The sequence below is a fragment of the Caenorhabditis elegans genome, chromosome IV (assembly GCF_000002985.6).
Source record: "Caenorhabditis elegans chromosome IV".
NCBI lineage: Eukaryota > Metazoa > Nematoda > Chromadorea > Rhabditida > Rhabditidae > Caenorhabditis > Caenorhabditis elegans.
This window is the reverse complement of record NC_003282.8, coordinates 15,528,865-15,554,738: the sequence shown is the minus strand read 5'-3', so window position 1 is coordinate 15,554,738 and position 25,874 is coordinate 15,528,865. Positions and strand designations below refer to the sequence as shown.

Sequence of the window (25,874 nt, the reverse complement as noted above, 5' to 3'; positions counted from 1 at the left end):
AATCTCAAAATTTTTAGATCTATCCCAAGATGTCTCAACTAATGAATGCTCATGACCGGAGAAATGAGCCCGCACCGAATGCCCCGCCAGAATTCCAGCTCCAAAATCGAACCCGTCCTGCTCCAACACCTATTGAATACATCACATTGTCATCGGATGACGAGATTGAAGTGATTCCACCACCGCCAAAACGAGCAAAGATGATGGAAGAGCAAAAGCCAAAGGATTTACTGGAGAATCCTCAACTCCCAGAAGTTCCATCAAGTTCGGCGAGTTTTGTGATACCACAAATAGTAGTCGACAATGAAGAAGTGCCAGAGGATCCTAGAATGAAAACTCCGTCACCTATTCAGGGAGCTTCAGTTGCCATGCCTGTTCGAGCTCGGATTCAAGAGTCTCCGAAGGTCTCTAGAGATCCGACTCCGCTGAGCAGGGCATCTTCCGTGGTCATTCCAGAAGTACCTGCCGTTTCAGAGCCGGAGCCTCTTCCAGTGGAGGTCCTAGCCATCTCTATTCCAACGACATCTCCTGACACAGCTCCATCCACAAGTTCTTCTGTAGAGACTGTGGAATCAGTGACTGAGGTAGTCGCTATCTCATCTGCAGAAGCTTCATCCGATGCTCCTGCTCGTTCACCTCTCAAGAAAAAAGTCGCGAATTCTGTAAAACCAGTTGTTCTACCGTCTCGGAAAAGTACTCGTAACAAGAAGGATATGAATCAGATTAAGGAGGATGAAGAATTGGTTTCCAACTTTAACAATGGAATCGGTGTTATTAGTAAGTTAAAGGGGACTTTTGGAATAATATCGATTTTTTCTAGGCCGCGGCACAATTGTCCCCAGAGGACTCTCCCGTACACCTTTCCACTTCAAGAAGGAAGCAACCGATGATAAAGCTGGAAAAGTGAAGGATATGCTAAAAATCGATATGCAACCGGTTTTCACACCCGCCGGACACTCTTCCAAGGATCTAATAAAACGAAAAGCCAGAAATTCGCTGGAACCTTCGACATCTGACGCTGACATCAGCTTTATGAAGAATGAACGAGGAAAGATTCGGACTGGAGAAAAGTTTCAGGCTACGATTCCAGATATTGAGCCGTCTTCTACATTAACCGAATATATGGATCAAGAGGACAAGGAAGAGATCTTTTGGGAGACATTGGATATGGATAAGGACAATCTTGAAGAATCGAAAAAGTTCCACGAAACTCTTCGAAATGTCTACTGGAGAGCGATCTGGCGTCAATTTCAGGGCCATATTCCATTTGAGACGGCTCTTCAGCATTTGATGAAGAACAATTTGGATTTTGCGCAAAGTTTGGAGACAATCGATGAGAATCTGAAAAGTCTTCCGCAGAGCTTCAAGGAACCATGTGTGGCACAGGTGAAGATATTCGACAAGTTGTTGCAGGATAAGAAGACGACGAGAAGGCAGTTACAGGAGAAAGCGGTAAGGAAATTGGCAAGGGGTACTGTAGGGGTTACTGTAAGGGTACTGTAAGCGTATTGAATGGGGATAGTGTGGTAGTACTGTAGAGGTAAAGTAGAGTTCTGTAACGGTGTCTTAAAGGTACTGTACGGGTACTGTAAAGTTGCTGTAAAGGCTCTGTAACGGTGTCTGAGGGGTACTGTAAGGTTACTATAGGGCTACTGTAGGGTTACTGTAGGGATACTGTAAAGGATACTGTAAAGGATCTATAAGGGTACTGTAGGAACTCGGCAAGGTTAATGTGAGGGCATGGGAAGTGTAAAGTTTACTGCTAGTGTACTACATGGGAACTGTAGGAGTACTGTAGGGGTACTGTAAGGGTACTGTATGGTTACTGTAACGGCTCTGTAAAGGTGTATTAGGAGTACTGTAAGGGTACTGTAGGGGTACTATGCTAACCAGCGCCAGTTCTTTACGTACCGTCGTAGGCGTCGGCAGATGGGTGTCACGAACACTTTTACTGTTTCACATAATTGCTATAAAGTTAACAATCAAGATGTATAATGATGATGATAAAAAACACCAAAAAATAAAATTTCTCCACAAAGCACTAAAAATTGATTTGTTCTTTCTTCCTACAAAAACTCCAAAAAATCTATGGGGTACTATAGGAGTACAGATTCAACAGTAAGTATATATTTTGCAGTTGAAGGGAAGTAAGCACTAGTAACTGTGTTGAGTTACTGTCTTAGTCATGTTAAATGCTATACGAGACCTTTAAGGGTAATGTAAGGGTACTGTGAGGGATACTGTATAATCACCGTTTACCAAATTTTGGCCTTAGGGGTACTGTAGGGGTGCAGTAAGGGTATTTTAAGGTTACTGTATTTGTACTGTAAAGGTACTGTAAGGGTACCCATTAGAAACAATTTCCCGTGCTCATTTTCAATATTTTCAGATGCGTAACTACCACATTGCCGAGGTTCAACAGTACCACTACCGCTTCCGAAAATTCTTCAAATACCAGGAAAAGTATGGAGTCGTCTGTAATTGTGCGGAAAAACTTTGCAACAATCTGAAATTCGAGCCAAGATATGGATGCACAAATTGCAAGAAAAATGTGAAATCGAGCTCTGATCATGGTGCAACGGAGAAGCTTTGCCTGATCTGTCAGACTTATCAGAAGTTGACTGGAAATGTACGGCCTGCTAGAAACGTTGAATTTTGTGATGATGAGCTTGAGAAAATCTATCATTGGTCTCAAAAGGAAGAGGATTTGAATCGGACTTTGAGCAGAGAAGAATTCGAGGAACTTGTTCGAGAAGAGAAGAATAAAAAGTGGAAGAATAACGATTTATCTGCTGAAGAAACCGCAATGCTTAATCAAAAAGAGCTCCGGATCCCCAATCGACGGCACAGAACTCATCTTTCGGATCAAGAGAAACAAGCAAGAGGCGAGAAGATTTGTGCTCAACTACAACCATACGTGCTTCCTCATTTCTCGAAATGTAACTGTAAGAGGATGGGAAGAAGCTCGTGGAGATGTGAAACTGAAGGAAAAAGCTCGTTTAGTATACAGGAGAGGAAGGATTATTTCCGTGAAGTGCGAGATTGCAAAGGAGACTTACAGCAAGTTGCGAGGAATTTGAAAGTTGCGCCAGAAGTTGTCAGGGCATTTATCAATATTTATGGGATTGAATATGATTTGGAAATTGTAAGTTTTTATTATCAAAATATTAAAAGTGGTTCAATACCTGGCGACTGACACACCACGGCTTCCGCGCCGATTCAAATTCTGGATTCAAATTTGATATAAGACTTTCAATATTTTGATATTTTCTCTATAATATTCTCTCCAATACCTCATATTTCTAAAGTTTTATATATCACCTTATTGAAACAGTACATTTTTTTTGAAATTTTTAGTTTGAAATTAAATTTCTATTTCAGTACTTCCCGAACAAAAAGCTGCCAAATTTGATTCCAATTGTCTATGACATTCCTCCATCCAACCTTCCACCAATCATTCCTGATGGATCATCAAACAGTAGTTCTAGAGACGGAAGTCCATATATTCCACCAGAAGAGAGATCACCCAAGAAACGAAGGTCTAATTAGAGTTGTACATTTTCATTTTTCCCCGATTAAATTTATAATTTCATGCTCAGGTACTCAAGCTTTTCCCCATACTTTTTCCCATTCCACACCCCCTGCTTTACAATATCCATCACACTTTTTCTGGTAATTTTTTTTTCTAAAATTCAATATTTTCGGTTTCCTCCCATCCCCCACACGTGACACTTTTATACTTGTTCTATCTGATTTTTTTGCTCATTTTTTTAAAAGTAATTGCGATTGTTTAATTTAAATATTGCTTCATTCTTAAAAATTTAAAACAAAAATATTTTTACGGTTTCAAGTTGCTGGTATTTTCCCATATAAAGTTTAAGACGGCTAGTAGATCTTGACAGAAGAACAAAACAGAAGAAAAAAAAACTATTTCAAATTGTAAATAACCAATAATATAGGAAGTCGGATTTTTTGTGCAATTGGAAATTTTTTAAATTCACAAATTAATATTATACAGAGCAATATTTGAACTTTTTTCAATTTTTTTCAAGGTTCAAAGTTTCCCACTGTTTCCCGTCCAATGTATAGTTTATAAGTTTATAGATCACATGTTGACTGACTGACACTACTAGAATTTAACACTAATTTCCAGTATTTTGAATTTTTTTCAACTTCTGTAAAACCAAAGTAAAATTTTGGTAATTTCTGTTTCACAATTCTATGAAAATAATTTTTAAAATAGTGCTTGAATTTGCATACCTCTAATAACCAATTTCCTCATTTTAAAGTTTTTTTCAAAACCCGCTGTTTCTACTAGTTGTTATAAACCAATTTTTTTCTTTTTTTAATACTGATGTTTTAAAAATCATCAACTTGGAAATTCAAAATTTGATTAATAGTGAGAGTTCAAGACTGTAGCCAGGGGCAATATCGTGAGCATAAATCTTGTTTTAACAGATTCATATGTCAAAAATGACTAAATATCATAACTGTATACTCTGTAAATAGTTTCAGTTTTGAAAAAAGTAAATTTCTGAGTAAGAATGCTGCTGGATTGCCACACTATACAGTTTAAGTTTAGATATGGGGAAAGTTCAACTTTGATTATAAAAAACTGGAAAAATCGAAAGTTTTTATATATTACTATAGCTGAAAACTGAGTAATTGCCGCTGTAAATGACAATTATTTTTAATTTTTAAGGAAAATGTTGCCCTGAAAAATTTCACATTCCCAATAGATTTCTTAACATTAATTTAAATATTCTGTTTTATTGAAACGGTAAAATAATACAGTGAAAATTTCAAAACTTTCAACATTTTTTTTCAATTTTTCAGTCACGTTTCAGTGAATTTTGAGAAGTTTACATTGTTGACATATGTTTATTCGGATACTCGTAATTTTCCTTTTTGATGTGGAAAACTGAGAAATTTCAGTTTCCAATGGAAAACACTGGAAAAATGTGATTTGGCATGAAATATACGTTTCAAATTTACATATTAGCGGAAATATAAAAATCAATAAAGTAATATTCTTTTAAATGGATCCAATCGAAAATACAAATTCTGGCCGGTTTTTGTGAAGTTGATGAAACAAAAGAATATAAAGAGATACTAAAATTTGTTCCCAGTTTTTTATGTCACAAAAACTGGAAAATCTACTATCACATTTGAGTTTTTATTTATTTTTTCGCAATCTAAATCGAAATTCCTTTAAAAAAAAGAAAAAGAAAATATTTTAAAATTCTTGTAACGAATATTGTTTCAGCAAGTTTATGTAATTTTGAAGACCAAAGTTCCCATTATCGTTTTTATGAGAAGCGAAATTTGTAAACCGGGTGAATCTGTAAAAAATTGTTTTCAGAAAATAAGGAGAACTTCAGAAAAATGATCGAACTTGCCATTTCCAAACTATACTTTAATCTTTCAAAAGGTTTTTGAACAAAAAAATAGCAAACAATAATGTTTAGAGGGTTCCCGGAAATTCTTCAATTATATTATATGTTACTGACCTACTAATTTTAGAAGATTGCCAACTAAAATTTTTTAAGGCGTAGGAAGACAGAAATAATACGGTTTGTTAATAAAAATCGAGAAAATCCAAAGTCATTAATGAAAACAAAAAATTTTGATAAATATATAGACACATTGAAACATGGAAAAAATTCATAGGAAATGTAAAGAAAACCATTCCAAATATAAGGTTTTATGTTTTTTCTACGTTTTCAAATCGATGTGAAGCGCTAAACAAAATTTCTTAAATTTATTGATCTGATATACCAAACTGTTAAAACAAATATAAAGAACACGAAAAGTAATTAGTAAGTTCACTAAAAAAAATTGTTTCAGATCGCTTACAAAATGAGCTTGCAACGAAGAATGTCGAAAGAAAGAACAATCTGCTATCGAGGACAATGTGAAACAGCATATTTAAATTTTTGTCAATATGAAAAAAATTGATTTTTCATTTATTACTTTAGGATTTATGTCTGAAACATTTTTTCTTTTTTTTTCACTTAATGCGAAAAAGTTAATGTTTCAATATGGTATTAAAAAAATAACTTTTTCTTCAATTTTTGTAAATCCAATGCATTTGAAACTAGAATGCAAAATTCAAAAAAAAACACAAACAATACTAGCTGACAATCAAACTGCAATATTTTTAATGACACACTGAAACAGTGAGCACAAAAATATGTGCTGGTGGAGATTTTTGTTTCAATTTTTGAACTTTAAATTAGATGCACTTGAGCAATACATAAGCAGGAAAGTTTTATAAATCATTCAGTGCTATAGTAAACCCTGCAAAAAACAATCATTCTTAACTTTCGTTCATCAGACACAGACTTTATCCCTATTTTTGGATACATTAATAAATTATAAGGTTATGTAACAAGGCCTCAACCCGTTCCCACGTTTCTGTATTATTCCATAATATTCAATATAATTTATATTTTTTCCCCTTTTTCTTCTTTTATTTTTCTTTTATTTGTTCAAATAATCGTATTCAATAATAATAATAATAATGAATGGGACGTTTGTTTGAAACTGTAATTTAACAATAAAAAAAATGTAACAATGTGCTAATTTGAGCTTGGACTTGATAATTTTTATGAAAACCGTGAAATTGTATAACATGTGTACAATACTTATATTTGAGCCATTCTTGTGAAAACTATGTCAATGTGCAGGCACAAGGCAGGTATTTTAGATTTGAGGTGGACAATATTTTTTTCTAATTTAGAAAATAAAAACCCAAAAATATATAGGAAATATATATGTACAAAGTTCAAAAATTGAATCAAAAATTCCCCACAAGCATCTATTTTTGTACTCACTGTTTCAAATTGTCATTATAAATATTGCAGTTTGATTGCCAACTAGCCCGTTGTTTTATTCACGAAACCAGAAATTTTTGTTTATAATTTAAAAAAAAAACATTCGATTTTTTTTTGAAACTTACTTAGGAAAATACGCACCTGTCTATCATCCATATTCTAGTCAGTTCATAATGTAAAGCACAAGTATTAGAAAACTACTTTTAAATCTCGAAAAAATATTTATGATGTTTCTTGAAGTTTTCAAAATGGGCTCATTTTGATGTCAGATTAGTTATAATCCAGCACATGTTATTTTACAAAATGAAATCAGTTTTTAAATTGATTTGTCTGATAAAAAATTCCCCATTGAAGATTTTATCAAATATTATGGGGAAACTGAACCAGTTTTTCAACACTTCAACACTTAACGATTGCACGGAGAAATTTCCAAGGACCAGTATCTGAACAAAATCATCTTCCTCTGAATCTGAATTTACGAATAATGTGAAACTGGTTGAACAATTTTTTTTCAAAAACTTAAATATTTCTACGTTGATTTTTCAACTACTTTTTTCCCGCTTCTTACTGTTTTGATAGGTCTTAAAACTTTCTCAATAGTTACTAATTGAATTTAAATATAATTGAAAAAACATCTTACATGTAAAATTTTAATAAACTGGATCATCACGGAAATTGAGATAAGAACTCAAAAACAATTTTTTCGTTTATATTTTGTCTCATAAATAAGTTGAAATTCCAATGTAAATCCTTTGTGAGATTAACAAATTTTCTGGAGACAATAAACTTTTTTAAGACATTCTTTGAATTTTTACAACAATTTTTCAGGAAAAAATGTTTTTTTTTTGCAAATTTACTTGTTTTTAATGACTTTTTTGTGGGCTATTCTAGATATAGTGAAAATTTTCACCAATATTCCAATTTTTTATTCCGAAATAAATCGAGTGCATGAAATAGTATTCAACTGAAAAGTTAAAAAAAAAACCAAAAATGATTGTTACATTCACGAAACGGATACGTTTTTGTCCCAACTCCGTCATCAATTGTTCAGGTGAGATACACAAAAAAGTGTTTTACAAATGTTCATTCACTTTAAACAATGGTCTTGAAACATTGTTTTTTTGCAGAAAACGAATAAAAAAAATTAAGCACTAATTCATTTGGTTCAGACAAAAACCAATACCATTTCGGCATATTCCATAGCATAAATATCTATTCAAATGAAAAAATCATCGCCTCAAAGCCATTAAAAAAATCATAATTTAAAAAAAGTTTAATCACAATGTGCTTCATTGGCCTATTCACCTTTAGTGAAAACTTTTACAAAACTTGGAGTAAAGAGAATAGTGAATAAAAGAAAAAAATTATTTTATGAACATTTTGAAACACTAAAAAATTTACACAAAGTTGTAAAATTTTCGAACTTTAGTGAGTGAATTATTGCTGAAAATCATTTTTTTAAGCTTTAATATATAAAGTTTCCAATTTCAAAGTCAGTTTAAAGTAAAAAGAAATACAGTTTAATTAGATTTTCTTAAAGTTTCGAAATGTTCAGAGCAGTTCTGGGAATTTCCTTTTACCGGAAAGTTCTACATTGACCTACTGCACCTTTAGTGCTAACTTTCACGAAATGCAATAAAAAAACCTTGAACAACTTAACTTAACAAAACGTTATTTTATGAACAATATGAAACACTAAAACAATTGGCGTAAAATATCCAATAAGTTTTTGAAGAAATTCAAATTTTAGTGAGTGAATTATTATTGCTGGAAATTAGTTTTCAAAATTCAAAAGTCAATTTAAAGAGAAAATCCATGGAATTTATCACGGGTTCTTTATCGTGAAATTTGTGAGGTTTTCTTTTTTTAAAGAAAACATATATGTTTAAAATACTCGTTTCTCATCAATTTCTATTTTGATAAAATTGGCTGGTTGGATTTTAAAAAATACACACTTTCGAGAGAGATAAGAAAAATTTGAAAAAAAGTAGAAATCACATTACAAAAAATCACATTTAATATCATGAAAACGTTAATTTTGGCAACACTTAAAATTTGATACTTATTTTGTTTTAGTACATTTTCCTTATTAAAATTGTAAAAATATTGGAATTCAATTGATTATTCGGCTTTCTCTTAATGCAAAAACGTTTTGTTTTGAATTTTCACGAAAAATAAAAATTTTAATTTTGGAATATCGCGGATATAAGTTCTTGAATAAAAATAAAACGTAAACATTTTCAAGTTGGTTTATGAACAATCTGAAACACTAAAAAAATTGGCGTAAAAGTGTCCAATAAGTTTTTTAAATAAATTCCAATTTTTTTTTCTTGCTGGAGCTGGAAAAGTTTTTTGATTTAAAAACTCTTTTCTCATTTTTTTTCTTTGATAATTTTAACTGTTTTACGGTGTTAATATTAGTTTTCAAAAATTACTTCATTTGGTACTAGAGTGTTGAGATTGTGTTTAAAGGTAATCAGTATATTTCAAGCAAGCAAAGAGAAATTAAAAAAAAAAAGAAATGGGAATGACTAGTAAGAAAACATTGATTTTGACAACTTTTAAAACTTAAAATTAATTTTGTGTTAGTACATTTTCAAGTTATTATTAAAAATGTAAAAATATTGGAGTTCAATATTGTATTATTACTTAACCACTCATTTTTTAAATTGATTATTTGGATTTCTATTAATGCAGAAACATTCCGTTTTGAATTTCCGCCAAACATTTTTGAAAAATTTTAATTTTGGAATATCGGGGCAAATTTCTTCGAAATACTTATTTTGGAACTTGAAAATGCATGTACACTTTTGTAGAAAATCATAGAAATTTTGGATATATTCTCAAATGAAACTAAAAAGAAGAAAAGTTCATTAAGATTACAATTATTTTAAAGTCCAGGAACTAGTCGATCAACGTAATCAACGTATGAACGTTTGGGTGATCTTGAAATTTAGATTTTGAAACAGTGATTTTCATGAAAATTAACAAACGTATTTTCAAGACCTGAACTTGTTAAACTTAACAGAAAAATAAGTCTAACTTTGACAGAAATTGATAATTTGGAAACACAAGAAAAAGTATAAAAATTTATTAAAGCTATTCTGAAATAGGTAAATTTATATTTTTACCAAGTTTATTAAATTATTGTTTTTAAGGCATGAAATCAACGGAATTAAAAGAAAAAGTTTATTGAAAAATACAATTGTTCAGAAACAGTAATTTATTTTTAGTTCAAAGTTTTTTGTACAATTTCAGCTCAAATTATATTGTCGTTTATTACTGGAAATTCGAATCTCTATATAGTTTAACTTTTTCAAAAAAAAAAAAATCAAAAAACAAATTAAAACTTTTCTGAAATTGATTCAACACAGTAATTTCGATTTATTATTCCGAATTTTGAATATTAGACCGTATTAAACTTTTTTTTTCAAGTTTAATAAATAATTGGATTTGAGTTTTCTTTTTCAAAAAAATCACTGTTTCAAAATCTAGATTTCCACACTCAAGGAAAACTATCAAACAATGTTTGCGTTGTTGTACATATACATTTTCAATTTATTGTTAAATTTTAATAGGATTTGTGAATGGTTAATGGTTCCTTCCTTCCGCCTTTGGTATATAAATAGAGACATTTTTATATTCAAATCCTCACAGTTCAGTAGAATTTCAGTTCGATTTATAAATGTATCGGTTTAAAGAGTTACTATTGTCAGTTGGGCCCAAAAATCTATTCAATCATTTTTTATGTTTTGAGTCAGTTTCACGTTGTTGTAAAACATGATATTAAAAACTCAATTTCAATAAATGGCTTTTTTCCAAACTTTTCTATAATTTTTCAAAAACTAAATTTTAATTATACGCCAAAGTTAAAAAAAAAACGGCAAGGAAGCCGGCCGGCGTGAGACCCGAGACCCACCATTTTAGTGGGGGTAATCAGTACATGCCACTAAAATTGAAATGAATTTATTTTTTCGGATTTTTTGGACCAAAACAGTTTAGAGTGAGAAAATAACATTTTGTGAAAAGAAAGCCAAGTCAATAAACAAAAAAAACCGAAAAATCTTGAATTTTTTTCAGATAATTGATTAGTGAAAAACGTTGATTTTAAAAACATTTTAAAACCTAACATTAACTTTGTGTCAGTACATTTTTAAGTTATTATTAAAAATGTTTTGAATTTCATTAGGCATTGCAATAAGTCTCTCTTACTGTTATGAATAAATCATTTGAATAAATTGTTCATGAAAAATCTTTCCATTTCCTCTGATAGTTTCAAAGTGCTACTCACAGTTGGTACTTTTTTATGTTTTAGCGAATTAATTACTTTTGAACTGTAAAATATATTTTCTAAAAGCATATAACTTCCGATATAAACATAATCAGGAGAATCAATCAAAAGTAATTTTTTTTGCAAATTTTTTACTGTTTCACAACGTTAGTGAATCTGTGAATTAGCAACTCTGCAAAAAATTCATAAATTTGTTCAAAACTAGGTCAAATATTTTTGTTGGTATCTTAACAATAATACATTAATGTAGTGACGAATGTGAAAATAAAATAAAAATTACTGTTTCTATAAAGTATTAAATTATTTTATTTTTCAAAAATATCAATGACGCCACGTTTTTTTCCATCTCTTAAAAATGACATTCACATTGGACAAATAAAAAGTAATCATGAATTCAAAAAATTATAGTTTTTATTTTACAGAATGGAGCAGCTTCTGTTCAAAATTGAAAAAAAAACTGCATAAGGTTTGAAAAAGTGTTGCAGTTTATTGAAATTCATTCGACTGAACGAGTATTATTGCACAAACGTGCTCACCTTTAAAAGAGACATGAAACATTAATTTTTTTTCGGAAAAGTAAATCACTTTCAGATTTAGTTTTTAGCTTGACTTTGGTAATTTTTTGAAACATGTTTACCACTAATCATTGAACATTGCACTCAATATTTAAAATTTTATAACATACTTATTAAGAACTATTTCATGTAGTTCTCAAAACAAAACAAAACCTTTGTTTGAGAAAAGATACTGTTCATAAAATTTTACCTGAAATTTAAATTGCGAAAAAAACCTTTTTTTTCGTTGTTTGTCAGTACTGTTTTATTTGAAAATGAAGTTTTTGAAAACAAAATGAAATAGTGTTTGATTAAATTACAAAATTGATAAATTGTCTATAATTGTATCAAATGTTTCATCTCTATTGGAAAATAGATGTTTTGAGTGATGTGAGTGATGTGAGTGATTAATACATCAATTAACTTAGTTTTAGAGCAAAAAAATGACAAAAAAAGCTTTTAAAACATTTGTTTCGAAAAGTTGGGAGGAAATTGCAGTAATAAGCAAATTAAACTTTAGAGATTTACTACCAAAAGAAATGTATTATAAAGTCCAATAATTGATAAAAATTATTTTAAAACCATTATGTTGAACTAGTTTAGCTATTTTTATTTACAAATTGATATTTCAAATTTTATGAGGGAAATGTTACAGTATCTAGATAAGTCTATAAGCGAAACACACGCATATCATACGACTGGCTTAAGATAAATAAGTAAAAAAGAATTGAAAATTAAAAAATTCACTGTTTCTGGGAGTTATTATCAAATGTTGAAATCGATGATAAAACTGATATGGTTTTTTGAACATTGCAATTTTTGCAAAATTAAGCCAATTTTGGTGTCTTTACATTTTTGACTTAATGTGAAATAGGAACTGAATTTGCAAATGACTGCGATATCAAAAAAATTAAACCGTTTCAGATGGTGTTTATAAATACTAAGGCCATGACATTAGCTAATACTCCAGTCATTTCGCCTTTTTTTTGCTGAAAATATTCCTCAATGTTGACATGTCCTAAATTTTAGTTTTAGGGCATTCATATTTTTAGTAAAATTTATCAATTTTTCGGTTTGGAAATTCATCAGCTTATGTTTTCTTCTACTGTTTCACGATGTTATTATTAATTCTCAATAAACACGTTATTTGTTTTCGCGTCGTCATCACAAACTTTTTTGAAATCATCAAAAGTTGCACTTCTTCAATATTTTTTGTCAGTACAATTTCAATTTATGGTGGAAACTGTATGCAAATTTCTGAAATTTAATAGGAAATGCTTTGAAAAAATGCTTCGAAATGTTTTAATGCATTCCATATGTTCATTTTCCTAACTTTTTGGGTTAATTTTCCTAAATATCCTAACATCATTCTAGAATTGCATTGCAAATTTTATTTCAGTAATGTTTCAATATATTGATAAATTAGGTTAAATGTAGTTTTGATCAATGTAGTAGCATCTTATTTCAAAATCTCCAAAAAATTCTTGCGTTGATTAGGAGGGAAAGGCTTGAAACATTTGTAAAACTGTTTTTCTTAAATCGTTAAAAGTTTTGGTTAAATTCAATTAAATTCTAAATTCTAAAACTCTTTCTAAAGTTTTTAATTTTTTTTCAGTGGGATGTATTTTATGTTTGAACAAATTAGCTGAAAAATAGGCATTTTAAATTTTTTACCGTTTCCAAAAAGTATTAAATATAATAACAAAAACTACTTTTTTAATTAATCCACTTTTTTGTATATTTTCAGTAATAAGACTTGCTTTGGTTTGGGTTACCAAATTAGTTTAGTCCGAAATATCAATTTTTAACAGAAGCTTTCAATATAATTTTAAATTTTCCTAAACGTTTTGTCACACAGAACGTTCAAATTTTACAAATTACATAAAATAAGTAATCTGAAAAATGTTTAACTGTTTCAACTCATTTTCAAATTTTATCGGTTTGATACATTTTCAGTCATTTTCAGTTGTTTTCGTATTCTGTTCGTTAGTGTTTCTATTAAAAATCACTCAGAAAACGCATAATTGTTTGTGATGATCGGTCGTTTTTATGACTTTTTGGCTTAATTTCCGTAGTTTTCCATAGATTTTTCCAAAAACTGTGAACAGTATGTTTTCTGACATTTGAAACCGATTGACATTAACAAATTTTCATGAAAATTGTCGAAGCGTGATGAAGCCCGAAATGGGGAGATGAAACACTCATTTATTCTACAGTTTCAGCCGAAAGATTTGAAAATTTCTCTTTTTACTGCTTTACTGAATTTCTCTTTCTACATTGTCGATTTTAAGAATTTGAACAAAGTGTCTTTTGATCTATGGTAGGCAAGTGAAAATTGAAATAAATTTTTACTATTTGAAAAATGAACGGTTTGATTGTAATAAAATGAATGTAAACGGAAAAATGTGATTCTTTATGAATCATGACTGAAACAGTGATTTAAGAAAACAAATTGTTGACTGTTTTTCAATTTTCTCGTATGTCAAAACTTACAAAAAGGTTGTCTGGAAAAAACTTGATTTTGTGAATATTTTATTCGCATTTGTGTTAAGAATGTTAGCTTGCGCAAGTAATATTTAATTGTGAAACTTGAAATACCGTTGTACCACTAGCTGTTTTTTTACCGTCGGGTCTATACATCCATAGTGTAACAGTGGAATGTTTGAATAAATTTTGAGCTTTATCTTTTAAGATGATATAAAATCTATACTTATTGTGTTTTGCAGAGAAAAACTATCCAAATCAATTTAATTGGAAATCAAACAATTTGAATAGCACCATTTTTTGAAAACATCTTGAAACAGTAGAAAAAATGCATCAAAAAAACCAAAATTGAATTCTCAAACTGTGAGATTTTGTTCCTTCTTTTTCAAATAAGGAAACCCACTATTTCAATTAAAATTTGTAAAATAAATCAATGGCTTTGATCTTTTCATCCACTAAAATCTTGTGTTTTATGGAAAGCAAATAAATGCGTTAGAAATAATAAGGCTGCTAATGAGTGTAGGCGTCTCTTGTTGTCTCACCTGTTGATTTTTCATTATCCATTTCAAAAGCTGAAGGGAACGTATTTATATAACAAATTATATAATTTTAATGAAACAGATACAGTTTCAAAATGAGCAACTACTTAAGCTTCATCCCATGTACAAGACTTTTAATTATTACCTGTTTTATAACATATCTAGGACTTTTAGCATTCACCCTTCTAGTCCCAGCACCTACTTCTATTCAATATGTCGGAGTTTATCAGCCAATTTTTGGAAAATTGGAAGAAAATGGGAGTTTGGTGGTGAAAGGAGATTTATGGGATAGGTGTGACTTGCCGGATTATGAAATATGGAACGATGATATTTTGAAGGTGAGCCTGCAGCCGACAATTTCTGAGTTCCGCTAATAGCTATAGTTGACTCTATGACTCTATGGTAATTGGCGGAACCCAGATACTGTCGGTCAGAACTAACTGTGTTAAAACTGCTATCATTTTAGTACCTAAACATGGATGAGACACCAATTACAAAATGCAACATTGCTCCGCCATTAACCTACCTGATAAATGGCTCCTGGAATGCGGTCAATGCCTCTGCAGGTTATGATTGTAAAACTAGGTACGTCTCATTAATTCTAAACCCAATATGATACTGAACTTTGTAACTCCAGCGCACATATTTATGCTTATAACGAAACAGGAAAAATTTTTTGAAGGCTTTTTCCGTTCAAAACGCTTTCTTTCATATCTAATTCTAGTTTTGAAGTGGTAATTCATACTTAAATAATTGAACGCAATTTTTTAATTTGCAACAGAATTTTCCTTTTCTTTTTTTAAGATGTCACTGGCGGAAAGACGATCGAACGAATTTCATAGGAAACTGGAACTCAACTCCAGGACCTGTAGACTGTGAATTTCTGGAAGCAATTTGTCTGAAAGATAATTTAAAAGTGTACGGGTACATGCACTCACAAATTATACCAACGTAGGTTTTTCTTTTGAAATTTCATATGAAACTCCCAATTGATTTTTGGGGAAAAGCCTCTGGGACAGCACAAACTGTGAAGTTGGTTGAAAATTTTTTCACAGTTTCAACTACTTCATAGAAACAAAAGCAAAGCAAAAATGTTAGTACCAGGCTTTTAAAGACATCTGGGAAATATTTTCAAACTGCTCCAAATTTTTCCCCGATTCCGAATATCTATGTGAAAAATTCAAAAAAATTTCCCTGATTTTGTATTTGTTCTTGTATTTTGAAAATTTACTTTAAACCGGTGAAAAAAGGGTCATTTTTGTGGAGAAATCGTTAGAGCCTCAAGTTTTATTTTTGGAAAATGGAAAGAATTGGATAAAGTTTTTTCACTGTTTCACCTACTCCTTAGAAGCAGGGGGCTGAGAAAACCCAATGTTAGTATAAAAATCACAATTTTGAAATTTTGCATAACACTTTTTTCTACTGTTTTATATACTTGTTAAAAGTAAAACTAAAATCGTTCCATATTCTGATTGCACAACTTTAATTTTATGCTTGAAATAAAACAAAAGTTGCAATAAAAATTCATATTTCCAGACCTCCAATAACACCAAAAGTTGATGTAAGCAAGCTTCAACAATATGACGTCACCGTCATTCTCCTGGACTCTCTTGCACATGCTCAAGCTTTAAGGTATACTGAAACAGAGAATTTATTTTTGTATTCTACGACGATTTACCAACTGTCCAAACGTTGTCAAACAATTGCAATAAACCACCGAAAAACAGTTGTACAAACAATTTAATTTCCAAAAGATGGCCTTTTCCAGATCGCTACCACGAGCAATATCCTACATGACTAGTCATATGTCCGCAGTGGTTTTTCCTTATGTAAATAAAGTCGGAGAGAACAGTCGATCGAATGGGGTACCACTTTGGTTTGGTACGAGAATATTTGAAATATTGAGGGGAAAATGAAATAATTATAGGAAAATCATTGGAAAAACTGGATAAATCACTTTTCGATGAGGAAGATGTTACGGTTGATTGGACTCATGAGTATATGTGTAATGAATTTAAAGATAATGAAACTTCAATCTTCAATGAGTTTCGAGATTATGGGTATAAAGTAAGATTGTCTGCGTAGGCCCCTCTCTGCCTACGTATTTTTGCTCCCGACTAACAAATTTTCAAAAAACTAACAAAAATCATCTTCAGACGCTTCTTGCCGAAGATTGGGCAGAGGGAACTCTAAACTTTCCGAATTGCAAAGGTTTTGACAATCCTCCAATTGATCACTATATGAGGTAAGTCACAAATGGGAGGGGTTTTTGTCTCCGACATCTGACGGGTTTTGCCAACCATAGTTAGCCGGTAAACTAGGCCCGAGGCTCGTGAGAATCGCTGTGATAAAATTAAAAGTTTTCGAAATGGATAGCGATTACAAGTTTGTAGCAATTAAAAAGTAAATACTTCCAACTTTAATACAGTCATGATACAGCACATTTTGCATCGAAAAAATGCCCACTGGCTGTGACTCACGGAACCCGGTAGGTGTCGGTTGCTAGTAAAAACTAGTTGAATCAAAAATTCGCAGATTATTTTTTAAAAAGTAATATTTCTATGGGAGCGATATCAAATGTACTCGTTGAACTGTATAACGTGATAACACTCTCTTTAAGACAGGAGACTGAAACAGTAATATTTCAAAAAATTGGAATTTTTACAGTTTTGTTGGAACGGGAATGACAATCAATTTTGCTTCCTTTTTTGAAAAATTCAAAGCTCATTTGCAGCCTCAGATTGACTGACACGTTTCTTAAAAACCAAATTCTTATCATTATAGTGAAACAGTGGGATGTTAAACTTCAAGATCCCTTTATTTATTGTGAAATTTTCAAGCGAACTGTGAATAAAATCTTCAAAACTCCAAGCAGACAGAAAATAAGACAAATTTTGTCTCCTAAGCACCCGACAATAACTGGGTTGGAAAATCTAAAAGACACTTTAAAAAAATTGAATTCAAATGTTAGCTATCAGAATATTCTTCAGAAGACGACGAATTATTATCTGTTAATGCAAGTCACGCATTTTAACAGAACCTTGATACAGTAGAATTTTCAAAAAAGTTAACATTTCGAAAAAGTAATAAAGTTACATCTTTTCACTCAACTTACGAAACCCGCAAGATGTCGGGTGCTATGCAGCAGCGCAGACAAGAATTTTCTCACAATAACCGTTTCAGACCATTTCAAAACGCATTGGAGCGACCCCATCACGGAGAATTCATTACAAGAAATCACTTGAGCCCTGGGAATCTAACACGAGAACATCACAATACACTACTAGAATATCTATCAAAGTTTATGAATGCTTACCCAAATGAGAAAAAGTTTAGTTGGATTTGGGCATCACATTTGGGTCATGACTCGATGAATGGATTCTCACATGCTGATAATGACTTTTACAATTTTTTGGTTAAACACAGGGAAAAGGTTGGGGAAATATTTTCCGGTTTCAAATTAAACATGTAAATTTCAGTTGGATAACTCGTTTGTCATTTTAATGGGTGATCATGGACCCCGATTCGGAGCCAATAGAAAAACGGTTTCAGGAGAATTAGAGGTGCACAATCCATTTTTAGGAATTTCAATTCCAAAAGCATTACGCAAGACTACGGAGATTTTGAGTTTAATGAAGGGAAATGCGAAGAAATTGCAAACTCATTATGATACACGAGCTACTATTCTGGATATTTTGAAGGTAAGCTAGCCTTGTATGTATGCCTGCCTACTGCCTATTTCTTGTGAATTCAAGGGCTTAGAGTTTGGAAAATTATAAGTTTAAGCAGTTTGGTGTGGAGTTGCCACAGGTATACTTAAGGCAGGTAGGTTTTTTGGGCCGACCTACAGAAAAAATTTCAGAAAATCTTAAGTTGTGAGATAGCCGTCTAGACAAGTATTTTTCCAAATTTCGATTACTTCAGTTTAGAAATATTTCCTCACAAATGAAATTAGCGAACTAGTTAAATACTACTATAAAGAAATTATTACAAAAATTATAGACAAGTTGAAACAGACACGACTTGGATGTAAAGTGTAGTGAACTTATCTGGAACTGAAAACTTGGCGCGGTTGCCGAAAAATAGAACAAATTGGTTTTATGTGGCTATATAAACATATGATTCAAAAAGTTCTGCTTCACTGTTCAATTCTTGATCCTTACGAGCTCTGCCATAAAAGAATCTCGAAACATGATCTTTGAATTAAAATTTTCTATTCAATTTTGAAGCCGTTTTTTGCAGAAGTCGAACTTTGATAAATGTTAATGCTATACGGATTAATATGTGCATGAGAGGAGTGGAATGCTGTAAAGAATTTCACTTAAAAGTTATAGACAAGTTGAAACAGAAAAAAAAATTAAAATAAAAAATATGCTTCAAAACGTTTTGCTCCACAGATACTCGGTTTCTTGCTAAATCCAGTGCTGTTCAATATCTCTAGAAAAGTTATTGACAAGTTGAAACAGATAATTTTTTGTTGATCACTATCACACTGACATACCTATTTATTTCAATACTTCTCATGGCCCGTATGAGAAAATTGTTTTTTTAAGGTTTTCCTTCTGTTAGAATTACTTTTTTCTAGGTTTTAGTCAGTAGAAAGGTAATTTTGAATATAATTCAGAATTAATTTTTCAACGTTATTCCTACTATTTGAATACCTTTTGAAACAAAGTTGGTCGAATTAAGATTTCAAATTTTATTTTGGAGTAACAGTTGAAGTGTCTTACTATTAGTGCCCGACACTTCGCGGGTGGAATTTAAACAGGTCAACTCACCTGAAGCCCGCAAGGTGTCGGACGCTGTAAAACTGTACATAATAGGTATATTTTCATTAGTAAAACAACTACATAGTTGTAATTCAAAACAATTTTCAATGTTTTTTAAGTTTTAATTTCAGGATATTACACCAATGTTATGTTAACAAGGCACACCAAAATTTATGAAAAAGTTGAAACAGCAAATTTTTCAAGATGGCAAATCACAATATCCTCACACTTGTTTTTCAGTTTTACTTTTCCAAAAACTTTCGGAAATCTCTATTTTCTTCTATAAACATTTTTTTGTTGATGAATTTCCAAAGATAGTGTCATTAACAATCATTAACAAAAGAGCCTTATTTATAGAAAAGTTGAAACAACAACTAAACTTTTCTTCATTTTTCAGTATCAATCTACCACCAACTTCTTGGACACAGAAATTCTCAAAATTCCGGGAGAAAAGGGATTTTCATTTATTCGGAAGCAACCTGACACACCGAGAAACTGTAAAACAATGCCCATACCAATTCAATATTGTCTTTGTAAATTTAATAGAACAACTGAATCAATGTGAGTTGGCTAGGAAATTGATGGCCGAAGTTTTCTTGAGAACTAGGCCATATTTACAGACACAGTGATCTCGCCCATTCAATGGCTAAAGCTCTGACAGCAGCTGTTAATACGGAGCTGGAAAATGGAAAACTTCAGAGTCGGTGTATAAAAATGGAGTATTCAATTGTAAGTGACATATAGTAAAATTTTGAAACAGACAATTTTAAAAATTGCAGATTCTTTCTCTGGATCGGTTAGATGAGAAATTCCGAGGATCCATACTCTACACAATTGTTGTAGAAATGAAAAAGCCCAGTAATGCTTGGTTTAAGGTGAGCTTCATTGTTGCCTACCTGCCTACAAGGCGAACTAGTGTCTATTTACATTTTGTTGTAATTTTGATTGGTGCTAGAATACGGAAAATAAGTTACAGACAGAAAGTGTTCAGGCACATGAAAACGTGCCTACCTACTGAGAAAACCTAAATTTTGGTATTAAATCAAGACTTTACTCGGAAAATATTTGAAAAAAAATGTTCTACTGTTTCACATTATTTTCGTTATATTAACGCGAAATTTTATGAGATTTTGATGTATAATGTCCAATAGATGACTAAAAATTCGAAAAATTGTAACAAATCTCTAAGCGAAAGTGCAGAAATTTTGGTAATTGTCAAAAATGATATTCTTTCAACAGAAACACACAAAGTTTATTAAACAGCTTTAAACAGAACTGTAACGTTTAAATTTTTAATTGCCGCTTTTTGAGAGGAATATGAAACAGTAACTTTTGAAAAAGTCGATTATTTTAAAAGTGCTCAATAACTGAATTCTCTCGTTTTTCGTGAGTCCAACATTTTCGGATTTCTATTTTATAGAATTTGCAGAAAAATTCTGAACTGACCTCGAAAACTATTTTTACAAAAAACGCGATTTTTTATTAAAAAATTAAAATTTTTGCTGTTTCAATTTTTTTTTCTCGATAAATTTGCGTACATATTCAGTTTTTCATGTTTTTATTTATTTTTTCAAAAATAAAATTTCTGATATTCATTGGCACACAAACTACTGAATGGAACAACAAAAATTAGAAAATTAGTGGAACTAAAAATAAAATTACTGTTTCTGGAAGATTTTATATTTTTATCAAACCAGGCTTTGATAATCGTATCCAAATTTTATACAAATCCATATGTTCCAGGCAAACATCAAAATGTTGAGCACCGGAGAGCTCAAAGTACTTGGAATAATTGAAAGAGTCAATGAATATGGACAAACTGCTCATTGCATTAAATCTGAATATCATCGACCTTATTGTTTTTGTAGAAATCAGATTAATGTATTTTATGCTCAAGATAGGAAAAAGAAGAGAAGGTGATTTAATGGTTTCTATAGGAATTTAATCTGGTAACCTTTTGAAATCTGGAGTTTTTGCGCCCGACATTTTCCGGTTGGCGGAGAGTGTCGGAACCCAGAAAATGTCGGGAAGTGCAAAACACGACAATTTTGAGTTTTCCTGGTTGATAGGTTCTGTATTTGCATAAATTTTATTTAGTTACTACAAATTCTGTTTCGACTTGTTGTTAATAAAATTTTCATTTCAATTTGAAAGCATTATGATATTTCCTCGACCGTTGAGAAATAAAACTTTTAGAAACAATTTTTAGTTCAATTTCTGGAAAAAAGCTAACTTTTTTAAAGTTATTCTCTATTTTGAATTTAATTCCTGTAACAAATTATTATTTTTTCGCATTTTTTTCTAGAGAAAGTGGGAATGTACCATATCTTAAAGAAAATTGAATAAACTTATGAAATTGTACAACTTTAACAAAAAATATAATTAATGTTTCTGAGCTTTTTGATTAAATTAATGATGAAGTAATGACTAGTTAACTTTTATTAATGCACGGAACCCAGTAAACTTCCAGTTTTGTCACTTTTTGAGAACCCATAAAATGTCGGGCGCTGCTCCGAATTTTTTCATTTTTTCAGTTTTATATCAGATTGATTTGTAGTAACTGTTTCAACTAGTTAAGATATTTTCTTTTTTCTCAGTTTAAAATAATGGTGTACGCCTATATCCCACACTTTCTTTCTAAAAAGTAGGAAAATTGTTTTAAAAATTCGATTTTTTATCAGACAGCGAGATGGATCACCTCAAAAATGTGTTGATTTTAAACAATTTCTTAACTTTTTTCAATCAAAGCAAAAAAACCGCAATTTTTAATACCGTTTTGTTACTTTTTTTAAAGCTCCTGAATTCTTATTTGTTTTAATCATAATAATAATAATGTGAAACTACTGAATGTAACAAAAAACAACATTAAAAACTGCAAATAATGAGTTTATTCAGAAAAATTTTTACAACTGTTTCACTTTTTCTTCATAAAATCACAAATTTTTTATTTTTATTATGGAAATTTGTGTTGCATTTTACTCGAGCCTTACTCTTTTTATTTGGAGAATATACAAAAACCGCTTCAAAAAAATAATAATTACTTGCATACAAATTAAAAATTTAAATTACAAAACTCAAAAAAAAAAAAAAATTTAAAAAATTAAAAATTTATGTTTCTGAATCATTTGATATTTTCAATTGTTTTGCTACTCTAGTTAGCTTATCAAAAAATCTTCAGCATCATTATGATTTGCATTAGAGAACATTTTACGCAGAACCGGCGGACATCTCACGAGTTTCACAGAAAATGTCGGGTGCTGTAAAACCTTGTAAAGATTGTTTCGACATGTTGTTATCATTTTTCTGCTTTTAAGAAAGTGTAATAAGTTTGATAACATCTATTTTTACAAACCAAATATTTGGATGAATTTCGTAATTAGTTTGACGTATATTTGCGCTTAAGGTTAGAATTTTGATATTGTCTTGACACAAATTGGATGGGCAGATCGCAATAATTAAGAATTTGTTCCGGATTACATTTTGGTAAATATTAATTACTGTTTCGACTTGCTACGAAATTATTTCGTTTTTAAAACCATTAATAATTATTTGGATTCCATTCTGAAAAATTAAACAAATAGTAATTCGTAATAAAAATATCCCAACTTTTATTCTGGATATCATTGAAAAAATTTTAATTTGATGTAGAATGTTATACAACACTATAATTTTTAAAACAGATTCATAATATTTGTAAAACCGTAACACAACATAAAATTACATTTAGAATATAAAATTACTGTTTCTTGATTCTTTGATGTTGAAAACTCACCTGCCTGTTTCTTGGTTTCGTAGAAAGATTTTAGTTTTAAAATTTATTAGAGGTGGTGCAGCACCCGACATTTTACAGGATTTAATTGAAAGCAGCGGAACCCAAGGCAAAACACAACAATTTCAAATTTAACAAATTTGTCGTGTTTCGTGTTGTTATTATTATTGTTTTGTAGAATTATAACAATGATATAAAATACAGATTTCAGTGGATTCCCTGGTGATATTTACAAGATTACAGCAAATTGCACTTGTGAAACGGTAAAAGCAAACGTTGGATTAAAAATTAAAAATTAATTTAAATTTTTTTAAAAATTTTCTTATAATTACTGTTTCATAATTTTTTTGAAATAACACTTGAAATAACATAGTCAATGTGTTAGTTACTCCTCTGAACTTTTATGAATTTCTAGAACAAACCCAAACGTCCTTTTTTCTGGAAAAAAAATCAGTTTTAAGTTGTGAAAAATGAATACATCCCAAAACAAAACTCGAGACAAATTTATCAAATTGGTGAAACTGTACAAACAAATGTTCAGCTAAAAATTAAAATTTCATTTTCGGTTTCTATACTTTTTAATATTTTGAATTATTTAACGCGTTTCGATCCTTTTCCTTTTACATAAATCAATTCAAAATCCTCTTTTTCCGCCAGAAAATCAACAAAAAAATTGATTTGAAAATTCCGGCGCACGGCCCGGCGAACCGTACGTGGCTGTAAATTCTCTACCGTAGTAAAATTTGGCTGACTGAATATTCAACGTTTGATACTCAGCGAAAAGTTTCGTACGACATTTTGCGGACGCGGCATTTTAATTGACGACGCTTTCTTAGTTATAGAAACGCTGGTTATTTCGGCAATTTTCGGGCAGAAATTGTGAAAAATAAATGGATTTTTATCGAATTTACAGAAAATAATCATTTGAAAGTATTGTATGTTGCTGATATTGAAGAAAATCGACACTTTAAACAGTTTTTCGCAATGTTTCTCGATTTTGGTCAATTTTTTCGAGTTTTAGAGCCCTGAAATTCCCTAAATCGTATAATACCACATTTGGTTATTGAAAAACGCGTGTTATTATTGAAATTCGTTTATTAATAAAAAAATAACAATGTTAATACTTGATAAAAATGTAAAAGATATTCAATAAAAATTTTAAAGATTGTAAAAAGACCTAATCCGAAAGTGATCAGTTAGAAATTGCGATAAGAGATTATTTCCTTTTAGCTTTTCTTCTGTCCAGTTATCTTGACGCAATTTTTTCGGAAATTTCATTAGGAGTTTGTTAGATTCCAAAAACATCGTGGGCTTCTTCCATAGGTGGTGTAACTGTCAGTCCAAATCGGGGCTTATACGAGTTCTATTCGGGCGTCTTTATGTGGCAGCGGCGGTGGCAGCGCGATCCATTCGCAATCGGGTTGATTCTAAAAAAATTCTGATTTTTTAAGTTACAATTATCTTATTGGAAACTAACCATATTATGAATATTGTACACTTGCTTCATACTGAAGTATTGCCATCCACTGTTACCTGGATAATGAATCGAAAAGTACCAAGGTTAATTGCATTCCAGCAGCGATTTATGCGGTTTCAAGGCGCTTCCCGTTAAACGATGAGTCGATAAACGATTCCAAACATCAGCCATCACGTATCCAAAAGACGAATAATTGGAGTATAAAATCCTGGAAAAATTTTTTAATGAAAGGTCCAACATCAGCTTCGTGACAAATTTGATTTCGAATTTGATATGAAATTTTCTTTTTGAAAAAAAGTCAACTTTTTGATCATAGACTATCGATTTTTTGGTCTTTTTAGAAAGATCTAGTCCAGTAGAACGTGAAAATGTCAAAAAAACGTCGAAATTCTATACAGTTTTTCGGAAAAAAATTTTTTAAATTTTAGTACTACTGAAATTTTCTTTTTGAAAAAAGTCAATTTTTTGAACATGGGGCCTCGATTTTTTGGTGTTTTTAGAAAGATCTCGTCCAGTAAAACGCAAAAACGTCAGAAAAATGTCGAAATTCTATAGGAATGTTGGGATTTTCCAGACACGAAAATCTCCGTAGTGCATTTTTTTCACATTTTTCAATTTTTCTCGGTTTTTTCGACATGAAAGTTCGTTTTTTTGTACTTTTTCGAAAGCTGGCATCAAGACAAATGCTATGAATGCATTTTTAATATCAAATTCTATAGGATTTTTTCACTAGATGGAAAAAACTCACATTTTTCGGATTTTCCTCCTCCCAGTTGGCGGTTGAGTGCTGTTTTGTCGCGGTTTTTTGATTTGCTGCAACAAAAAATATATTTTTATCGATAAAAATGAGAAAAAACGAGAAAAACGAAAATAAATGAGCTTAGCAGCCAAATTAAAAATGTTTATTCGTTCAAAAATCTTAACCATAGGAGGCGGTGGCCTAGCCGGCGCAGCTCTCGCGGCCACGTCTCTTTCGCCGGGCCGTGCGGCGGCGCGCGAAAAAAATACGCAATATGTCGTCAACGTGAACTGCACACAACAAAATCTACCGTATAGCCAATAAAATGATTTTTTAGTGGATTTCAAGCTTTTTTCTGTGATTTTTCATGAAAATTATAAAAGAAAACTGCGAAAATAGAATTAAATTTCAAAAAT

The 25,874-nt window shown here is 31.0% G+C and overlaps 2 protein-coding genes, 110 non-coding genes and 1 pseudogene across 114 annotated transcripts; 60 read left to right on the top strand and 53 right to left on the bottom strand.

Annotated features, from left to right (window-relative positions):
- Window positions 1-17: 17 nt before the first annotated feature.
- On the top strand, window positions 18-3,888 carry Y105C5A.1 (ELM2 domain-containing protein). The gene is made up of 4 exons (NM_001383255.2): window positions 18-777; window positions 821-1,452; window positions 2,390-3,145; window positions 3,382-3,888. The coding sequence occupies exons 1-4, from the start codon at window positions 30-32 to the stop codon at window positions 3,547-3,549; spliced, it is 2,304 nt and encodes a 767-aa protein (NP_001370076.1). The 5' UTR covers window positions 18-29; the 3' UTR covers window positions 3,550-3,888.
- Window positions 1,996-2,016, top strand: 21ur-6511. The gene has a single exon (NR_063293.1).
- On the top strand, window positions 1,998-2,018 carry 21ur-13717. The gene has a single exon (NR_063292.1).
- Window positions 1,999-2,019, top strand: 21ur-5529. Its single transcript, NR_063291.1, has one exon.
- Window positions 3,269-3,289, bottom strand: 21ur-3118. Its single transcript, NR_063290.1, has one exon.
- Window positions 3,270-3,290, bottom strand: 21ur-10043. The gene has a single exon (NR_063289.1).
- 21ur-11388 lies at window positions 3,419-3,439 on the top strand. The gene has a single exon (NR_063288.1).
- Window positions 3,887-3,907, top strand: 21ur-791. Its single transcript, NR_063287.1, has one exon.
- On the top strand, window positions 3,890-3,910 carry 21ur-7310. The gene has a single exon (NR_063286.1).
- A 203-nt stretch (window positions 3,911-4,113) lies between these two features.
- Window positions 4,114-4,134, top strand: 21ur-3324. Its single transcript, NR_063285.1, has one exon.
- A 117-nt stretch (window positions 4,135-4,251) lies between these two features.
- On the top strand, window positions 4,252-4,272 carry 21ur-8116. The gene has a single exon (NR_063284.1).
- On the top strand, window positions 4,253-4,273 carry 21ur-14223. Its single transcript, NR_063283.1, has one exon.
- A 79-nt stretch (window positions 4,274-4,352) lies between these two features.
- 21ur-1123 lies at window positions 4,353-4,373 on the top strand. Its single transcript, NR_063282.1, has one exon.
- A 341-nt stretch (window positions 4,374-4,714) lies between these two features.
- On the bottom strand, window positions 4,715-4,735 carry 21ur-1125. Its single transcript, NR_063281.1, has one exon.
- Window positions 4,716-4,736, bottom strand: 21ur-12851. The gene has a single exon (NR_063280.1).
- Window positions 4,737-4,885: 149 nt separating this feature from the next.
- Window positions 4,886-4,906, top strand: 21ur-2704. The gene has a single exon (NR_063279.1).
- Window positions 4,907-5,028: 122 nt separating this feature from the next.
- 21ur-1903 lies at window positions 5,029-5,049 on the bottom strand. Its single transcript, NR_063278.1, has one exon.
- Window positions 5,050-5,279: 230 nt separating this feature from the next.
- 21ur-5130 lies at window positions 5,280-5,300 on the bottom strand. The gene has a single exon (NR_063277.1).
- A 1-nt stretch (window position 5,301) lies between these two features.
- Window positions 5,302-5,322, top strand: 21ur-1252. Its single transcript, NR_063276.1, has one exon.
- A 264-nt stretch (window positions 5,323-5,586) lies between these two features.
- Window positions 5,587-5,607, bottom strand: 21ur-7594. The gene has a single exon (NR_063275.1).
- On the bottom strand, window positions 5,590-5,610 carry 21ur-134. Its single transcript, NR_063274.1, has one exon.
- 21ur-12133 lies at window positions 5,591-5,611 on the bottom strand. Its single transcript, NR_063273.1, has one exon.
- Window positions 5,612-5,765: 154 nt separating this feature from the next.
- 21ur-1574 lies at window positions 5,766-5,786 on the top strand. The gene has a single exon (NR_063272.1).
- A 70-nt stretch (window positions 5,787-5,856) lies between these two features.
- 21ur-10700 lies at window positions 5,857-5,877 on the bottom strand. Its single transcript, NR_063271.1, has one exon.
- A 7-nt stretch (window positions 5,878-5,884) lies between these two features.
- Window positions 5,885-5,905, top strand: 21ur-12587. Its single transcript, NR_063270.1, has one exon.
- A 207-nt stretch (window positions 5,906-6,112) lies between these two features.
- 21ur-13463 lies at window positions 6,113-6,133 on the bottom strand. The gene has a single exon (NR_063269.1).
- A 740-nt stretch (window positions 6,134-6,873) lies between these two features.
- Window positions 6,874-6,894, bottom strand: 21ur-2939. Its single transcript, NR_063268.1, has one exon.
- A 216-nt stretch (window positions 6,895-7,110) lies between these two features.
- On the top strand, window positions 7,111-7,131 carry 21ur-4949. Its single transcript, NR_063267.1, has one exon.
- Window positions 7,132-7,262: 131 nt separating this feature from the next.
- Window positions 7,263-7,283, bottom strand: 21ur-3124. Its single transcript, NR_063266.1, has one exon.
- Window positions 7,264-7,284, bottom strand: 21ur-14409. Its single transcript, NR_063265.1, has one exon.
- 21ur-12177 lies at window positions 7,266-7,286 on the bottom strand. Its single transcript, NR_063264.1, has one exon.
- On the bottom strand, window positions 7,268-7,288 carry 21ur-10868. The gene has a single exon (NR_063263.1).
- 21ur-7987 lies at window positions 7,269-7,289 on the bottom strand. Its single transcript, NR_063262.1, has one exon.
- Window positions 7,290-7,440: 151 nt separating this feature from the next.
- Window positions 7,441-7,461, top strand: 21ur-451. Its single transcript, NR_063261.1, has one exon.
- A 266-nt stretch (window positions 7,462-7,727) lies between these two features.
- On the bottom strand, window positions 7,728-7,748 carry 21ur-752. Its single transcript, NR_063260.1, has one exon.
- A 135-nt stretch (window positions 7,749-7,883) lies between these two features.
- On the bottom strand, window positions 7,884-7,904 carry 21ur-7244. The gene has a single exon (NR_063259.1).
- Window positions 7,905-8,158: 254 nt separating this feature from the next.
- 21ur-8230 lies at window positions 8,159-8,179 on the bottom strand. The gene has a single exon (NR_063258.1).
- A 286-nt stretch (window positions 8,180-8,465) lies between these two features.
- Window positions 8,466-8,486, bottom strand: 21ur-8474. Its single transcript, NR_063257.1, has one exon.
- Window positions 8,487-9,038: 552 nt separating this feature from the next.
- Window positions 9,039-9,059, bottom strand: 21ur-13888. The gene has a single exon (NR_063256.1).
- A 221-nt stretch (window positions 9,060-9,280) lies between these two features.
- Window positions 9,281-9,301, top strand: 21ur-3442. The gene has a single exon (NR_063255.1).
- 21ur-4286 lies at window positions 9,284-9,304 on the top strand. The gene has a single exon (NR_063254.1).
- Window positions 9,305-9,471: 167 nt separating this feature from the next.
- Window positions 9,472-9,492, top strand: 21ur-13466. The gene has a single exon (NR_063253.1).
- 21ur-3558 lies at window positions 9,475-9,495 on the top strand. Its single transcript, NR_063252.1, has one exon.
- A 241-nt stretch (window positions 9,496-9,736) lies between these two features.
- Window positions 9,737-9,757, bottom strand: 21ur-3196. Its single transcript, NR_063251.1, has one exon.
- Window positions 9,740-9,760, bottom strand: 21ur-2583. Its single transcript, NR_063250.1, has one exon.
- Window positions 9,761-9,989: 229 nt separating this feature from the next.
- On the bottom strand, window positions 9,990-10,010 carry 21ur-4028. The gene has a single exon (NR_063249.1).
- Window positions 10,011-10,362: 352 nt separating this feature from the next.
- 21ur-269 lies at window positions 10,363-10,383 on the top strand. Its single transcript, NR_063248.1, has one exon.
- On the top strand, window positions 10,366-10,386 carry 21ur-11400. The gene has a single exon (NR_063247.1).
- A 45-nt stretch (window positions 10,387-10,431) lies between these two features.
- On the top strand, window positions 10,432-10,452 carry 21ur-7551. The gene has a single exon (NR_063246.1).
- Window positions 10,453-10,640: 188 nt separating this feature from the next.
- On the top strand, window positions 10,641-10,661 carry 21ur-335. Its single transcript, NR_063245.1, has one exon.
- Window positions 10,662-11,029: 368 nt separating this feature from the next.
- On the top strand, window positions 11,030-11,050 carry 21ur-4733. The gene has a single exon (NR_063244.1).
- A 402-nt stretch (window positions 11,051-11,452) lies between these two features.
- Window positions 11,453-11,473, top strand: 21ur-1318. Its single transcript, NR_063243.1, has one exon.
- Window positions 11,474-11,614: 141 nt separating this feature from the next.
- Window positions 11,615-11,635, bottom strand: 21ur-15092. The gene has a single exon (NR_063242.1).
- On the bottom strand, window positions 11,619-11,639 carry 21ur-7662. Its single transcript, NR_063241.1, has one exon.
- A 278-nt stretch (window positions 11,640-11,917) lies between these two features.
- 21ur-437 lies at window positions 11,918-11,938 on the bottom strand. The gene has a single exon (NR_063240.1).
- 21ur-9707 lies at window positions 11,921-11,941 on the bottom strand. Its single transcript, NR_063239.1, has one exon.
- Window positions 11,942-12,079: 138 nt separating this feature from the next.
- Window positions 12,080-12,100, top strand: 21ur-2282. Its single transcript, NR_063238.1, has one exon.
- A 375-nt stretch (window positions 12,101-12,475) lies between these two features.
- Window positions 12,476-12,496, top strand: 21ur-3337. The gene has a single exon (NR_063237.1).
- A 147-nt stretch (window positions 12,497-12,643) lies between these two features.
- 21ur-2331 lies at window positions 12,644-12,664 on the top strand. The gene has a single exon (NR_063236.1).
- A 167-nt stretch (window positions 12,665-12,831) lies between these two features.
- On the top strand, window positions 12,832-12,852 carry 21ur-10513. Its single transcript, NR_063235.1, has one exon.
- On the top strand, window positions 12,833-12,853 carry 21ur-163. Its single transcript, NR_063234.1, has one exon.
- Window positions 12,854-12,949: 96 nt separating this feature from the next.
- 21ur-8586 lies at window positions 12,950-12,970 on the top strand. Its single transcript, NR_063233.1, has one exon.
- Window positions 12,971-13,128: 158 nt separating this feature from the next.
- On the top strand, window positions 13,129-13,149 carry 21ur-1642. The gene has a single exon (NR_063232.1).
- Window positions 13,150-13,252: 103 nt separating this feature from the next.
- Window positions 13,253-13,273, top strand: 21ur-10708. Its single transcript, NR_063231.1, has one exon.
- A 128-nt stretch (window positions 13,274-13,401) lies between these two features.
- 21ur-13100 lies at window positions 13,402-13,422 on the top strand. The gene has a single exon (NR_063230.1).
- A 97-nt stretch (window positions 13,423-13,519) lies between these two features.
- 21ur-14957 lies at window positions 13,520-13,540 on the bottom strand. The gene has a single exon (NR_063229.1).
- Window positions 13,541-13,637: 97 nt separating this feature from the next.
- On the top strand, window positions 13,638-13,658 carry 21ur-2685. Its single transcript, NR_063228.1, has one exon.
- Window positions 13,659-13,940: 282 nt separating this feature from the next.
- 21ur-11599 lies at window positions 13,941-13,961 on the top strand. Its single transcript, NR_063227.1, has one exon.
- An 88-nt stretch (window positions 13,962-14,049) lies between these two features.
- On the bottom strand, window positions 14,050-14,070 carry 21ur-9661. Its single transcript, NR_063226.1, has one exon.
- Window positions 14,071-14,265: 195 nt separating this feature from the next.
- On the bottom strand, window positions 14,266-14,286 carry 21ur-12494. Its single transcript, NR_063225.1, has one exon.
- On the bottom strand, window positions 14,269-14,289 carry 21ur-4300. The gene has a single exon (NR_063224.1).
- Window positions 14,290-14,418: 129 nt separating this feature from the next.
- On the bottom strand, window positions 14,419-14,439 carry 21ur-6667. Its single transcript, NR_063223.1, has one exon.
- A 237-nt stretch (window positions 14,440-14,676) lies between these two features.
- 21ur-8697 lies at window positions 14,677-14,697 on the top strand. The gene has a single exon (NR_063222.1).
- A 97-nt stretch (window positions 14,698-14,794) lies between these two features.
- On the top strand, window positions 14,795-21,572 carry Y73F8A.35 (Sulfatase domain-containing protein; the record flags this gene model as incomplete). 2 transcript variants are annotated; one of them, NM_001268941.4, is made up of 13 exons in its annotated part: window positions 14,795-15,042; window positions 15,171-15,289; window positions 15,509-15,655; window positions 16,241-16,336; window positions 16,473-16,585; window positions 16,632-16,771; window positions 16,861-16,949; window positions 17,888-18,137; window positions 18,184-18,405; window positions 19,871-20,034; window positions 20,094-20,202; window positions 20,253-20,348; window positions 21,217-21,572. In NM_001268941.4, 13 exons carry the CDS (start codon window positions 14,800-14,802, stop codon window positions 21,391-21,393), a joined length of 1,965 nt encoding a protein of 654 aa, NP_001255870.1. The 2 variants fall into 2 exon arrangements, with proteins under 2 accessions (NP_001255870.1, NP_001255871.1); NM_001268942.3 differs by lacking the exon at window positions 14,795-15,042 and having other exon boundaries at window positions 15,180-15,289; window positions 21,217-21,393.
- On the bottom strand, window positions 15,302-15,322 carry 21ur-8391. Its single transcript, NR_063221.1, has one exon.
- 21ur-788 lies at window positions 15,803-15,823 on the top strand. Its single transcript, NR_063220.1, has one exon.
- On the top strand, window positions 16,172-16,192 carry 21ur-1507. The gene has a single exon (NR_063219.1).
- 21ur-2139 lies at window positions 17,076-17,096 on the bottom strand. The gene has a single exon (NR_063218.1).
- Window positions 17,274-17,294, bottom strand: 21ur-11171. Its single transcript, NR_063217.1, has one exon.
- Window positions 17,275-17,295, bottom strand: 21ur-7091. The gene has a single exon (NR_063216.1).
- Window positions 17,425-17,445, bottom strand: 21ur-10370. Its single transcript, NR_063215.1, has one exon.
- On the bottom strand, window positions 17,429-17,449 carry 21ur-516. Its single transcript, NR_063214.1, has one exon.
- 21ur-3366 lies at window positions 17,433-17,453 on the bottom strand. The gene has a single exon (NR_063213.1).
- 21ur-3215 lies at window positions 17,688-17,708 on the bottom strand. The gene has a single exon (NR_063212.1).
- Window positions 18,296-18,316, top strand: 21ur-7836. The gene has a single exon (NR_063211.1).
- 21ur-2538 lies at window positions 18,654-18,674 on the bottom strand. The gene has a single exon (NR_063210.1).
- 21ur-3732 lies at window positions 18,657-18,677 on the bottom strand. The gene has a single exon (NR_063209.1).
- On the bottom strand, window positions 18,832-18,852 carry 21ur-7759. Its single transcript, NR_063208.1, has one exon.
- On the bottom strand, window positions 18,986-19,006 carry 21ur-1508. Its single transcript, NR_063207.1, has one exon.
- On the bottom strand, window positions 19,105-19,125 carry 21ur-798. Its single transcript, NR_063206.1, has one exon.
- Window positions 19,776-19,796, bottom strand: 21ur-6345. The gene has a single exon (NR_063205.1).
- Window positions 19,779-19,799, bottom strand: 21ur-2365. The gene has a single exon (NR_063204.1).
- 21ur-7872 lies at window positions 20,167-20,187 on the bottom strand. Its single transcript, NR_063203.1, has one exon.
- On the bottom strand, window positions 20,168-20,188 carry 21ur-9369. Its single transcript, NR_063202.1, has one exon.
- Window positions 20,602-20,622, top strand: 21ur-9985. The gene has a single exon (NR_063201.1).
- 21ur-2852 lies at window positions 20,603-20,623 on the top strand. Its single transcript, NR_063200.1, has one exon.
- On the top strand, window positions 20,608-20,628 carry 21ur-11550. The gene has a single exon (NR_063199.1).
- On the bottom strand, window positions 20,733-20,753 carry 21ur-1883. The gene has a single exon (NR_063198.1).
- Window positions 21,181-21,201, top strand: 21ur-6084. Its single transcript, NR_063197.1, has one exon.
- Window positions 21,573-21,630: 58 nt separating the features above from the next.
- On the top strand, window positions 21,631-21,651 carry 21ur-1713. The gene has a single exon (NR_063196.1).
- Window positions 21,652-21,904: 253 nt separating this feature from the next.
- Window positions 21,905-21,925, top strand: 21ur-11512. Its single transcript, NR_063195.1, has one exon.
- A 155-nt stretch (window positions 21,926-22,080) lies between these two features.
- Window positions 22,081-22,101, top strand: 21ur-5355. The gene has a single exon (NR_063194.1).
- Window positions 22,102-22,291: 190 nt separating this feature from the next.
- 21ur-6517 lies at window positions 22,292-22,312 on the top strand. Its single transcript, NR_063193.1, has one exon.
- Window positions 22,313-22,427: 115 nt separating this feature from the next.
- Window positions 22,428-22,448, top strand: 21ur-5583. The gene has a single exon (NR_063192.1).
- Window positions 22,449-22,628: 180 nt separating this feature from the next.
- 21ur-8137 lies at window positions 22,629-22,649 on the top strand. Its single transcript, NR_063191.1, has one exon.
- A 147-nt stretch (window positions 22,650-22,796) lies between these two features.
- On the top strand, window positions 22,797-22,817 carry 21ur-15475. The gene has a single exon (NR_063190.1).
- A 198-nt stretch (window positions 22,818-23,015) lies between these two features.
- 21ur-9945 lies at window positions 23,016-23,036 on the top strand. Its single transcript, NR_063189.1, has one exon.
- 21ur-11473 lies at window positions 23,019-23,039 on the top strand. The gene has a single exon (NR_063188.1).
- Window positions 23,040-23,260: 221 nt separating this feature from the next.
- 21ur-10891 lies at window positions 23,261-23,281 on the top strand. The gene has a single exon (NR_063187.1).
- A 153-nt stretch (window positions 23,282-23,434) lies between these two features.
- Window positions 23,435-23,455, top strand: 21ur-9050. Its single transcript, NR_063186.1, has one exon.
- A 164-nt stretch (window positions 23,456-23,619) lies between these two features.
- On the top strand, window positions 23,620-23,640 carry 21ur-7096. Its single transcript, NR_063185.1, has one exon.
- Window positions 23,641-23,851: 211 nt separating this feature from the next.
- 21ur-11151 lies at window positions 23,852-23,872 on the top strand. Its single transcript, NR_063184.1, has one exon.
- Window positions 23,873-24,594: 722 nt separating this feature from the next.
- On the bottom strand, window positions 24,595-25,533 carry Y73F8A.1173 (annotated as a pseudogene). Its single transcript has 3 exons — window positions 25,468-25,533; window positions 24,720-24,927; window positions 24,595-24,669 (listed from the first exon to the last, which is right to left on the bottom strand). Coding segments are annotated over exons 1-3 (349 nt in total).
- Window positions 25,534-25,874: the final 341 nt, after the last annotated feature.

What these genes read in the sequence shown, in the direction of transcription:
- Y105C5A.1 (NM_001383255.2), top strand. Translation starts at nt 30, where the DNA reads ATGTCTCAACTAATGAATGCTCATGACCGGAGAAATGAGCCCGCACCG. An exon ending in GGCAGTTACAGGAGAAAGCG is followed by an intron (nt 1,453 to 2,389) that starts GTAAGGAAATTG and finishes CAATATTTTCAG; the next exon opens with ATGCGTAACTACCACATTGC. An exon ending in TTGAATATGATTTGGAAATT is followed by an intron (nt 3,146 to 3,381) that starts GTAAGTTTTTAT and finishes TTTCTATTTCAG; the next exon opens with TACTTCCCGAACAAAAAGCT.